This window comes from Petromyzon marinus, chromosome 57, assembly GCF_048934315.1.
Source record: "Petromyzon marinus isolate PM22_M1 ecotype Great Lakes invasive population chromosome 57, UKy_Petmar_22M1.pri1.0, whole genome shotgun sequence".
Classification (NCBI taxonomy): domain Eukaryota; kingdom Metazoa; phylum Chordata; class Hyperoartia; order Petromyzontiformes; family Petromyzontidae; genus Petromyzon; species Petromyzon marinus.
In genome coordinates, this window is record NC_133723.1 from 2,339,624 (window position 1) to 2,352,701 (window position 13,078).

A 13,078-nucleotide genomic window follows, 5' to 3' on the forward strand; every position below is an offset into this window, starting at 1 on the left:
CGGCGAGGAGTTTGTGGGTGGCGAGGGGGGGGGGTTCGGTGGAGAGTGGCGAAAGGTGCAGAGAGGTGTGACGTGTCTGAAAGGTGAGGCGAATGTGGAGAGTGTGGTCAGAGGTGAGGAATGTGCATGGTGAGGAGAGGGGGGACGATTAAGAGTTTGGTACATCAGGGGTGGCGAGACGTTTGGGTAGCAAGAGGCGTGGGAGACGAGGGGACGGTGTGTGTGTGTGGCGTGTCGTGTGGGTGGTGAGGTGTTTGGATGCTGCATCTGACAGTATCGGTCAGCCAACCCCAAGGCACCTGGGTTTGTTGGCGAGCCTTCGACATTTCACGTGGCCTCAAAAGGTGCACCCAAGCCTGGGCACAGGCGCCGTGAAATCACCATCAAGGAGTGGCGAATGGCGGATATTGGACGGCGAGGACAGTGGCGAGGGGCCTGGGTGGCGAGCAGTGCCGAGGGAGTGTGGGTGACAACGGGGGGTGTGTGGGTGGCGAGGGTCGTGAATGGTTAAGCGTTTTGCAAGCGGGGGTGTTGCGATGCGGGAGGCCAAGGTGTGTGTGTGTGGGGGGTGGGGCGAGGCGTTTCGATGAAAGGTCGTGGCGAGCCAAGGAAAGGAGTTGGTGAGAATTCCAGGTGGCAAGCAATTTGAGTGGTGAGCATGGAAGCGAAGGAATGGCTCTGGTGCCCCTTGCTGCAGAAACGACTCCAGGCACTGCCCCTCACACACAACACCACATGACTTATCTGCACATTTATTAATTATACATTTTTAACAGTTGGCACTAACCCTACAGTGGAAGAAGCCCGAACACTAAGATACGTTCTACAATGTCAGGACACACAGCACTAATTTACAACGGAGAAGCGTAATATTGATCAATCACAATACACTTCCTCGTCACGAGTGGTCCCAAAGGTTATTGTGTTATACACATTTCTCTTCGACTCAAGGCAGAAATGTGGAGGGAAAGTTACGGCGAGCGAGCACAGGGAGGCGGCAAAGGGCAGACGAGGGGCAACCCAATGTCACACGGGAGGGCAGCTTCCCTCCAGCGCGGGACACGCGAGATAACGAGCGACATGAACAGCTCAACGACAAACAGGCGTGAACGACGACACGCACGGCAAACAAAGCAGTGAGGAAAGGGGAGGGGGGGGGAACAACGCGTTCGGACGTTCAAGTAACAGCGACGTGTGTGGGGCCACCCTGGCTGAAGAACACAACAAACCATCAAGGGGGCCACAGCACCGCCAGCGCTACCCACAGCGAGGGGGCTGTGGGGTCACAGCGGCAGGTGGGGGGGGGGGCAGATTCCCGTCCGGCGCGACGGCTACACGTTGGTTCATCATGACTGGCGGGCGACGGAGGGGACGGGAGAGACTCGGGGTCGCCGAGAATCCGTGCTTGCTCGGTTCGTGCCGGCCTCCGACACTTCCACTTCCTCCCGAGTTGCGGTGGCCCAGGCACCAGCAGCGAGTCGCACAGTAGAGTCCGTAAATAGAGTGGGGCGCACGGGACGGGTGGCGATGGCGGCGGCAGGAGCAGCTGTTAGTTCTTTGGTAGCGGCCGCCTGAAGAGCAGAATGTGTGGCTCTGCGGGGAGACGCAGGCACTGGGTCAACACCACAGCGAGTAGTCAACCGCGCAGGAGAGTCAACCTTGATCTACCTTCCACCCAGCAGCCAACCTAAAACAAATCGCCATGAATAAACTTACGCGCAAGCCTTGCACCCAGACGTCGCACCCAGCAGTCAGCTTCACAGCCAGCAGTCAGCCACACACATAGTTCACGTCTACCACCCACTTAGTAGCTGACTCTCCATCCAGCGAAGACATGTATTCACAACCCCTACCCATGCAACAGTCAACCTTACAGTTTCCTTCAGCAGTCACCCTCTCAACCTCACCATCACCACTCCCACTTACTTCACGCGCAGCGGTCCGCCACACACACATCAATATTCCACACAGCAGTCAAATTCCCACCCATCATCAGCCAAGCTGCCCCTCGCTCAGTTCACCCCCCCCCCCGCGGGGTGCCTCTACCTGGCTCGTGGATCATGTAGTGCATCCAGCCGTGGCTCTGTTGAACCCCCAGGCTGCGCCACTCCGCCTCGGACATGAGGTGCGTCTTGGGAACCATTCTCGCGATCTCCTTGGGCAGCATCACGTGCCTGCGAGGGGGCCAGTGGCAGCGTTAAACGTCACGGATAAGGGCGCCCCCCCACCCCAACTGTGCGCGCGCCCACACGCAACTCGAGCGCCATCACAACCCCCTTTCATTTTAACCCCCCTCGATAACTCCAGCCTCACTCAGGGTTGCCACCTCTACTCCACAAGTCCCTCGGTACAGTGCGACTGGGGGGTCCCTCGGTACAGTGCGACTGGGGGGTCCCTCGGTACAGTGCGACTGGGGGGGCCCTCGGTACAGTGCGGCTGGGGGTCCCTCGGTACAGTGCGGCTGGGGGTCCCTCGGTACAGTGCGGCTGGGGGTCCCTCGGTACAGTGCGGCTGGGGGTCCCTCGGTACAGTGCGGCTGGGGGTCCCTCGGTACAGTGCGACCGGGGGTCCCTCGGTACAGTGCGACCGGGGGTCCCTCGGTACAGTGCGACCGGGGGTCCCTCGGTACAGTGCGACTGGGGGTCCCTCGGTACAGTGCGACTGGGGGTCCCTCGGTACAGTGCGACTGGGGGTCCCTCGGTACAGTGCGACTGGGGGTCCCTCGGTACAGTGCGACTGGGGGTCCCTCGGTACAGTGCGACTGGGGGTCCCTCGGTACAGTGCGACTGGGGGTCCCTCGGTACAGTGCGACCGGGGGTCCCTCGGTACAGTGCGACCGGGGGTCCCTCGGTACAGTGCAACCGGGGGTCCCTCGGTACAGTGCAACCGGGGGTCCCTCGGTACAGTGCAACCGGGGGTCCCTCGGTACAGTGCAACCGGGGGTCCCTCGGTACAGTGCAACCGGGGGTCCCTCGGTACAGTGCAACCGGGGGTCCCTCGGTACAGTGCAACCGGGGGTCCCTCGGTACAGTGCAACCGGGGGTCCCTCGGTACAGTGCAACCGGGGGTCCCTCGGTACAGTGCAACCGGGGGTCCCTCGGTACAGTGCAACCGGGGGTCCCTCGGTACAGTGCAACCGGGGGTCCCTCGGTACAGCGCGACTGGGGGTCCCTCGGTACAGTGCGACTGGGGGTCCCTCGGTACAGTGCGGCTGGGGGTCCCTCGGTACAGTGCGACTGGGGGTCCCTCGGTACAGTGCAACTGGGGGTCCCTCGGTACAGTGTGGCTGAGGGTCCCTCGGTACAGTGTGGCTGGGGGTCCCTCGGTACAGTGCAAACTGGGGTGCTTCGGCAGAGTGATACTTTTGGAATCCCTCAATACAGTACAATACTCTTTGGTTCTTTCGGTAAAGTCACGGTATAAAATAAATCACGACGTTTCGGGCACAACACAAGCGTCCATCAGGTGGTAAAGCATGATCTGCTGCTAAGGCAGACTGTTTTGAAAGGTTTGAAATGGGTGCAGCTCAAGGGTTATAACTTATAAAGTGACCGGGGCTAGTGATGTTAATGTGAGAAGTCACGAAACCTTCAAATCAATACGGTACAATACTTTTGGAATCCCTCAATACAGTACAACTGGAGTTCCTCTAAACAATACATTATTGGTAGTGTCCTTCAGCTGTGCTACTGGAGGCACTATATATACACACACACACACGACTGCCAGTCATTCTTTACATTATAACCAGTTATTCTATAGATTATTGCCAGCATCACTATACATTATTACTCTAGTTGCTTCCCCCATGGGGACTTGTTAAGTTACTTTGAGTGCTGCTAATGTGGTTGCTTTACCCGATCCTGGAGAGCTTATTTAAAAAAAAATCGTGGTTACACAGCATGTACTGTATACCCGCAAGGCCAACCGGCCAGCAATACACAGCAACGGAGCTACCTTTGGCAGACACCGCAGAACTCTTAAACGTCACTTACGGTGTCACCCTCAACATTAGAAACTGGAGTTTAATGCGAGATTGTTGTTTTTTTTTATATTCTCCCACAAACTTTTTTAAACGACCGACGCCGGCTTAGGCCCCGAAGCCTCGCCTCGCCTAGGCGGCCCCAGGGAGGAGGCGGACCACGTCGAACTCCGCGCGTCCCGCTGCTGCCGCCTCCCCCCCTCCCCCGCCGACTTTGCCCGGCGCGAGCAAAGCCTCTCCCCACCACAGCCCCCCATCTCTCACCGGTACTCGAAATGCTCGTCCGTGTACTTGTCCGAGTAGTAGATCTGCTTGTGCGCCATGGCTGCGCGCTCACGACACCAACCGCCGCCTGCTATTTGAATCTCGCAGAGACGCGCGCTGATTGGGTCCACCGCGGCGGGTCACGTGGCTTCCCGAGCCGGCCGTTCATTGGCTGAAGGAGGGTGAACGGTGAAAAACTCCCACCTCCCCCCCCCCCCGTTTCCCCCCTTCACCCCCCCCCGTTTCCCCTCCACCCGATGTTCCCCCCCACCCCTCCGTTCCCCCCCCCACCCCTCCGTTCCCCCCCCCACCCCTCCGTTTCCCCCATAGGCTGAAACTTTGAAGCGGTGGACATGACGTCGGGCAAGAGACCGAACCGGACGTTGCTGGCGTGAACACTTATGACGTCACGGCGCTTGGGTTCCTTTGAGGTGACGTGACGTCACCGAGTGACGTGAGCTCGGCGAGGAGGGAGCGAGCGGGCGGCCATCTTGTTGAGTTCACCGCGCTCGTAGTGGGCACCTGGCACAGTCTCTCCTGGCTCTATCCCCTCGCTCCCCTCACACTCTCCTGGCTCTATCCCCTCGCTCCCCTCACACTCTCCTGGCTCTATCCCCTCGCTCCCCTCACACTCTGCTGGCTCTATCCCCTCGCTCCCCTCACACTCTCCTGGCTCTATCCCCTCGCTCCCCTCACACTCTGCTGGCTATATCCCCTCGCTCCCCTCACGCTCCCCTCGTTGTCCTCTCTCTCGTGGGACCGGGCGGTACAATGGTCGTGTGCTGCGCTTCTGGCTGCACGAACCGCACGGGGAAGCCGCCGGGAGTCACCTTCCACAGGTGACAAGGGGCGCGGATCCACACCACCGGGGGGGTGCCTTTGGGGGAGGGGGGGGCGAGGGAGGGGGGGGGGCGAGGGAGGGGGGGGCGAGGGGGCTGAGCACCGCGCTGCTGATGAGACGCCGGGACGTGGAAACCGCGCCAGTCTTGGCCTGCCCGTGTTGAACCACTGCTCCCCAAACAAAGACACCGACCCCCCCCCCACCCCGTAGAGCTTTTTCAGACTTTAGGGGCAAATGCAGCACCTATGATAGGTCGTCACGGCATGCGAGGTGGTTTGAGTGACCAGCAATCACGCCCGACCGCCTTTGCCTTCCCCGGTGGCGATGTTGTTTTTTTTTGTCCACACACCGCACCGGGTAATAATTTGAGGCCGAGTCGACCTAGGGGAGGCACAGGAGCGGTTCAGGCATTACAGTACGTGACTTGCGTTGGCCGTGAGCGGCACCACCAATCCCTCTCCTCTCGCTACGGGGGGCTGCATGTCGCTATTGGTCACTTTTCAATCACATTTAATCAATCACAATCACTAATGGTCACCGTTACATATTCTTAGTTTTTTCGGTAAAGTCACGTTGAAGGGAAACAACAAAATAATAAAATATATATAAAACAATAAAAAATTCTCACGACGTTTCGACCATAACTCAAACGGTCGTCTTCAGGTGTGTTGGTTTGCATAAATTATGCATAACGTGATAATTTTTTATTGTTTTATATATATTTTATTATTTTGTTGTTTCCCTTCAACGTGACTTTACCGAAAAAACTAAGAATATGAATTACTGCAGTCACGAAAGCTTTAAATCAAAATTTGGTCACCGTTACGTTGTTTTTTATTGCATGATTTTAGTGATTTCTAAAAAGGTTTAGTTTAGCCATATTTGTATGTTGCAGTTTAGAGTTATACTTAGAATTTTAATCTAGATTGTATCGTGATCGTGGATTTTTGCACGTTTTTTTTGTACGCAGCATATAAACTTACGGTGCTTTTTCTGGAAGATTTATTTGTTTTTTTTTACAGAGGATGTTTAAATTTGCGGTTGCACTCGAATCAAGAGCCGAACGGCTCACAGGGTAAAACCAAATAAATGTAAATGAACTGAAAACTTAAATTGCGTGCCCAACTTTACTTACTTAAAGTGGATCCTCCCCTCCCCTTAGATGTTGGGGTAAGAAGTTGAATCAACATATTTACAATTGACGATCCTATGCCTATGCAAGGGATGTCAGGGGAAGGATTCCCACTAAAAGGAGGGGGACAGTAGAAGGGGGAGAAGCAGGCGAGGAGATGGAAGAGGGAGAACTGGAGGGAAATGAAGAGAAGGCTGGAGACGACATACAATAGTCAATAGTATCTACTGACTATATGCCTACACACCCTACGTTACATAGTAGCATCTATACTACCCTTTGGTTCTTTCGGGAAAGTCAAGTAGTTATGAAATAAATTAAATCACGACGTTTCGATCGCAACACAAGCAATCATCATCAGGTGCGAAAACCACAGCAATAACATTTTTTTTGCGCTTAAGTGGGACAGATGCCGTGGTAAGAGGTTATATAAGAGAGGGGGAGGGGCTAGAGAGGGGGGAGGGGCAAGGGAGGGGGGTAGGGGCAAGAGAGGGGGGTAGGGGAGCGTTGCGTGGACGCGAGGAGTGGGGGACGTGAAGCTGGAAGTGGGCGGGGCCGGAAGTGGGCGGGGCCGGAAGTGGGAGGCTAAGAGAGCTGGGGATGCGTGGGGGGGGATGGAACAACGCCAATGAAGCCAACAATGATGGAACATCATATCTGCCAAGTTAATTAGATCCCCAGCGTTTGGCATTGCTCAATTTCTCAGTCCCAAGTCAGTCCCCAAATCTAAACTGGGGGCGCGTGCCTCTTGCTGTGCACGTGGCGGCTCTGGGTCCAATCCCTGATCACGCCATTGCGTTCACTTGAATAATAATAATAAAAGAGCCACACCTGGCTACCCGAAGCAACCTGCGGAGTGCACAATGACACGTGTGGTTGATCGACCCCCCCCTCGTCGTGAGCGATGAGCTAAACACCGTGCGGCTTTGGCTCCGCGGTCATTGAAGGGGGGAAGGGGGGCGCAAAGTGGATGACGAACAGCGCGGGGTTCCTTCGTGTACCACAGGCTACCCAAAGACAAGGACATGCGGATGAGGTGGATCGCCGCCATTCACAGGGAGCGGTGGCAGCCGACGCACAGTACCTCCATCTGCTCGGCTCACTTCGTCGAGGGTGACTTCGACAGGACGTCGCTCGTCTACGTGCGCATCCGCCCCGGCGCCGTCCCTTCCATCTTCCCGCTCGCCTCTCCTCGCCCGCGCAAGGTACACTCACATACCACGCCCTTCACGCGTTGCTCGCAAACTTTTGCTGTTCGCTTTACTGGCTGTCGGCGAACTGCTTCTGCTGCGGCTGCTTCTGCTGCGGCTGCTTCTGCTGCTTCTGCTGCGGCAGCTTCTGCTGCGGCTGCTTCTGCTGCGGCTGCATCTGCTGCTGCGGCAGCATCGAGAGGGAACGAGAGAAATAATGCGATGCGGGAAAGCGACGAGAGAGAATGTGATGAGATGATTTCCACGTATTTAATAGCTTATTTACGTATTTATTTAAGGTAACTAATTAAAAGGTAGGTTTTTGTAGGCCAATATTACCCGCAAAATGTACTTTTCGCGAGCATCTCTGGAACATCCCTTGCGAATAACGAGGGAAGACAGCATTCACTCCATTCACTCCCGCTGGGTAGAAAACCCACACATCGTAATTTCAATCGCCACGCAACAGATGGCGGTGGTGGCATCTAATCTACAGAACGTGAAGAACCAGTGGCATCTACATCTACAGAACGTGAAGAACCAGTGGCATCTACATCTGCAGAACGTGAAGAATCAGTGGCATCTACATCTGCAGAACGTGAAGAACCAGTGGCATCTACATCTGCAGAACGTGAAGAACCAGTGGCATCTACATCTGCAGAACGTGAAGAACCAGTGGCATCTACATCTGCAGAACGTGAAGAACCAGTGGCATCTACATCTGCAGAACGTGAAGAACCAGTGACATCTACATCTGTAGAACGTGAAGAACCAGTGGCATCTACATCTGCAGAACGTGAAGAACCAGTGGCATCTACATCTGCAGAACGTGAAGAACCAGTGGCATCTACAGAACATGAAGAACCAGTGGCATCTACATCTGCAGAACATGAAGAACCAGTGGCATCTACATCTGCAAAATGTGAAGAACCAGTGGCATCTACATCTACAGAACGTGAAGAATCAGTGGCATCTACATCTACAGAACGTGAAGAACCAGTGGCATCTACAGAACATGAAGAACTAGTGGCATTTACATCTGTAGAACATGAAGAACCAGTGGCATCTACATCTGCAGAATGTGAAGAACCAGTGGCATCTACATCTACAGAACGTGAAGAATCAGTGGCATCTACATCTGCAGAATGTGAAGAACCAGTGGCATCTACATCTGTAGAACGTGACGAATCAGTGGCATCTACATCTGCAGAACATGAAGAACCAGTGGTATCTACATCTGCAGAACGTGAAGAACCAGTGGCATCTACATCTACAGAACGTGACGAATCAGTGGCATCTACATCTGCAGAACGTGAAGAACCAGTGGTATCTACATCTGCAGAACGTGAAGAACCAGTGGCATCTACAGAACATGAAGAACCAGTGGCATCTACATCTGCAGAACATGAAGAACCAGTGGCATCTACATCTACAGAACGTGAAGAATCAGTGGCATCTACATCTGCAGAATGTGAAGAACCAGTGACATCTACATCTGTAGAACGTGACGAATCAGTGGCATCTACATCTGCAGAACGTGAAGAACCAGTGGCATCTACATCTACAGAACGTGAAGAATCAGTGGCATCTACATCTGCAGAATGTGAAGAACCAGTGGCATCTACATTTGCAGAACGTGAAGAACCAGTGGCATCTACATCTGCAGAACGTGAAGAACCAGTGGCATCTACAGGAGATTATACAACCTTTAGAGACATTCCCCGTGTTTAGTGTACATGCCGTACAACACGTTTGGAATCGACAGGAGTAAAGTTGGACTTACGAACAGACCTATGGAATCTAACTCGTTCGTAAATAGAGGGGTCCCTGTACATGCATACATAGTAGTTATAAGTTATTCATTATACGACGTTTAAATATACGAAGTTCCAGGAACCCATATACTTGGCATATCGAGGTATCTATATATATAAAAGGGAAATTAGTGAATGTGTGTCTGTTCAAAATGTTTAGCGTACTTCCCGACATGCAACAAATTTGCCATGTGGGTACTTTCCAGACTGTACACCATGCAAAAATTATAAAACTAGACTTTTGTATTTTTTTGGGGGGGGGCCACAATTATGCATATATTTTGCACGGCAAGTGAGCTGTGACGTCACACCTGTCATGTGACCCGCGTGCGGAAGCGTAACGGAGTGTGCCTGCTGATCGCGGGTAAAGTGAAATACAAATGTGTTGCAGGTCTAAGGCGTTCTTCGCGCAGCATTGCTTTATTATTTCAGTCGTTTACTGCCGTACGCACCATGAAAGTTGCGTCTGCAGCAAGCGCGTGTATGTGTACCTATGGACGCGTGCGTTTGTGTGTGGGGGGAGCGGTAGTGTAGTGGTTAGCGCGCTGCGCTACGAACCTGGCGACCCGAGTTCGGTTCCCGCTCACGGCCAACACCGGTGACGATTATTTGAACCGGTCCTGGACCTCCCCTAGGTCGACTCAGCCTCAAACGAGTAACTGGTGTGTGAACATCGCCACTGGGGAGACAAAGGCGGCCGGGCGTGGTGAATCTAAGTCCCGGGCGAAGCCGGGTAGTAAAGCTAGTTAATGTATATATTTTGACTTAAGGCCACACTCACGCTGTTAATTCTGGTTTTGGATCTGTGGTCATATGACCCAGACCTCCAAAACCAGTTATTTTGCAGAAATTAAATGTGATTGAGACACGATATTTGATTTGTTGGAGGACTTGACATCATTCCAAGCCCCGCTAAGTGATCTTAGCGGGGCTTGTGCACGACACATCCTGATGAGTCGTGGCCAAGGACTAATACCGAGGCGGCTGCCAAGGAACTAAATGCACCCGAAAGGACGTCCGCTGAGGAGGAGACAGAGCGATGATGAAAGCAGCTCGTGTACAGGTGGCTGGGTGGATCGTTGGAATGCGAAAGAGGCGGCGGTGGCTTGAGGGAGGCCTTCATCCAGCAGTGGATTGACCCTGGACGATTATGAAGGATTTACTGAAAGTCTTCTGAAACAGTCAGACTACAAGTGCCACAATTGTTGTGCGTTTTGGATTACGGACGGGTACGCTCGCTCGAGTAACGCGTTCCCCCCCCCCTCGCCCCGTGACGACGAACGCTCATCTGACATCCCCGTTTGTTCGTCGCCACCCCCCCCCCCCCCCACGTTTCCTTCGCAGGCCGGCAGGAAGCGGAAGTCATCATCGTCGTCGCCTTTGGCTGCGCCGCCCGTCGGCTCGGCAGGGCACGGCCGCGGCCCGGGCCCTCCACACGCGACACAGCTCAAGTCGGACCACTTGTACTGCAGGGCAAATTCCGAGGGGGGCCCGGCGGCGGTGGCAGCGGCAGCGGCACCGGCCGCAAACTCTGACGCGCTGTGCACCTCAGCCCTGAAGCGCAGCCTGCAGGCCGTGATCGACACCGAGAAGCGGAAACTGGTCTGCCGGAAGAGGCGCCTGATCGTGCGGCAGAACGCCAAGCTGGAGGGCATCTTTGCCGACCTGAGAAAGAAGCGCCTGGTGGGCGAGGAGAGCCTGCAGGTGCTCCAGAGCTCGCTGAGTCGGCCTAACTCGCAGCTTCTCAAACGTCCGCGGGCAAAGTCGGCCGAGTTGCGGACATTTGCCCTGACGCTGCACCTCTATTCGCCGAAGGCTTACGCCTACGTCAGGAACACGTTCAGCACGTGCCTGCCCCATCCGCAGATCGTCTCCCGGTGGGGCCAAGCGGCCGCCGGGGGAGCCGGATTCACGCGGGAAGCGCTGGACGCGTTGGAGAGGATGAGCGCGGAGGCGAGAGCGGCGGGCAGGACTCCGCTCTGCGCCCTGGTGGCGGACGAAATGCCACTCCGACCGCACGTGGAGTGGGACAGGCGGCGTTACCACGGGCGCGTCGACCTGGGCACCGGCCTCGACGCAGACAGTTTGCCCGCGGCCAGGGCAGCCCTGACGTTCATGCTGGTCGCCATCAACGCCTCCTGGAAACTGCCCGTCGGCTACTTTCTTATCGACGGCCTCTCCGGCTCGGAGCGGGCCAATCTGGTGAGGCGGTGCCTGTCGGCGGTCCACGACGCCGGCGCGCAGGTCGTCTCGCTGACCTTCGACGGTGCTGCCGCCAACCTGTCGATGGCGAGGGCCCTCGGCTGCTGCCTGGAGCCGAGCGAGCAGCTCAAGACTCACTTCGAGCACCCCGTCACCGGCGAGCCCGTCTTCCTCTTCCTCGACCCCTGCCATATGCTGACGCTGGTTCGCGACGCCCTGCGGGAAAAGAGGTCCGTGGCGGACGGCAGCGACGGCCTCGTTCTGTGGGACCACGTGGAGCGATTGGGTCGGCTGCGGCCACGCGATGTTCGTTCCCTGCGACAGAGGCTGAGCGCCGCCCAGCTCGCCTGGTTCGCAGGGGAGGCGGAGGCGAGGCCGGCCGAGCGGCTCGTGAGCGCCTCTCTCGCCGACGCGATGGACGTCTGTTCGGAGATGGAAGTTCCCGGCTTTGAGAATTCCCGACCGACCGCGACGTTCGTAAGGCACATGAACCGGCTGTGCGACGTCCTCGACTCGCGCAACGTGCTGTGCAAGGAGGGCTGGAAGAAACCCGTGTCGTTCGAGAACCTCGGTGAGGTTCGGGAATTTGCCGCGGACGTTCAGGACTACATCCGGACGCTGAAGGACTCCGAACGCGGGGACCGGCTCGTCCTCTCCCGGCGCAAAACTGGATTCATCGGCTTCCTCGTCTGCTGCCGGAGCGTCGTGGCTCTGTACGACCATGCGTTTTCCAAACACAAACTCCGGTGCCTTTGCACCTACAGGGTCAGCTGGGACCACCTAGGAATGTTTTTCGATGCCGTGCGGTCTCAGAGCGGCGGCGGCGGCGACAAGGACCCGACGGCTCGGCAGTTCGCGTCCGCGTACAAACGCGCTCTCGCCGCGCACGGTGGGACGGGAGAAGGGGCGTCCGCGGGAACCGGTGCAGCGGCGCCGGACTCGGCCTCCGCCCTTCGGGCGTCATCCTGCGGCGGCCTCCGAGCCGTGCAGCTCATCAACACGAGCGCCGAGAGGGCTCGAGCGGTCGGCCAGGACTCGCTGGGTTTCGACCCGTCGCCTCCGCGGTCGCCGTCGGCGAATTGCGGCTTCTCGCGTCTCCCGGTTCCAGCCGACGACCCCGAATGGTCCGACCGCGCGGTGGCGTGCGTGGCGAGGTTCGTGACGCGGAGGCTGAGGGCCGCGCTGACATGCGAGCGCTGCGCAGGGGCGCTGTGCGGCGCGGCGCAACGGAGGTGCCGCCCGCTGCCGCCGCCCCCCAGCGACGACGTCGTCCGCATTTGCCGGCTGAGCGAGCGGCTGTTCCGCGAGGATCGGCGTCTGAGCAACGTTGCCCCTGCGCCGAGGCGCGGGCTACGCGCCCTCGCGGCGGCCGTGCTGGATTCGTACCGCGGGAGGGACTTCTTTGCGGCTCACTCGAGTCACATGTTCGAGCAGGAGCCGCCCGGCAACCACCTGGTGCTCCTGGTGCAGGCGGTGGCGTGGTCGTACCTCGCCGTCCGGTTTCGGCAGGAGAGGGCAGAGAGGAAACGCGCGGAGACCCCCGCCCCCGCGTTCGGCCTCTACGCAAAGTGCGCCCTTGTCTGGTGACCGACGCCAGGGTTGGTTGGCTTTGGGAATGAACTCCCAAGTGATTAAAACGTTCTTACAAGCGCA

General features: G+C 56.7%; 2 protein-coding genes across 2 annotated transcripts; one reads left to right on the forward strand and one right to left on the reverse strand.

Moving 5' to 3' along the window:
- Positions 1-736: 736 nt before the first annotated feature.
- On the reverse strand, positions 737-4,400 carry LOC116955023 (cyclin-dependent kinases regulatory subunit 1). The gene is made up of 3 exons (XM_032975961.2): positions 4,247-4,400; positions 2,047-2,174; positions 737-1,593 (listed from the first exon to the last, which is right to left on the reverse strand). The coding sequence occupies exons 1-3, from the start codon at positions 4,303-4,305 to the stop codon at positions 1,550-1,552; spliced, it is 231 nt and encodes a 76-aa protein (XP_032831852.1). The 5' UTR covers positions 4,306-4,400; the 3' UTR covers positions 737-1,549.
- A 157-nt stretch (positions 4,401-4,557) lies between these two features.
- THAP9 (THAP domain containing 9) lies at positions 4,558-13,078 on the forward strand. Its single transcript, XM_032975794.2, has 3 exons — positions 4,558-5,085; positions 7,226-7,424; positions 10,568-13,078. The coding sequence occupies exons 1-3, from the start codon at positions 5,018-5,020 to the stop codon at positions 13,010-13,012; spliced, it is 2,712 nt and encodes a 903-aa protein (XP_032831685.2). The 5' UTR covers positions 4,558-5,017; the 3' UTR covers positions 13,013-13,078.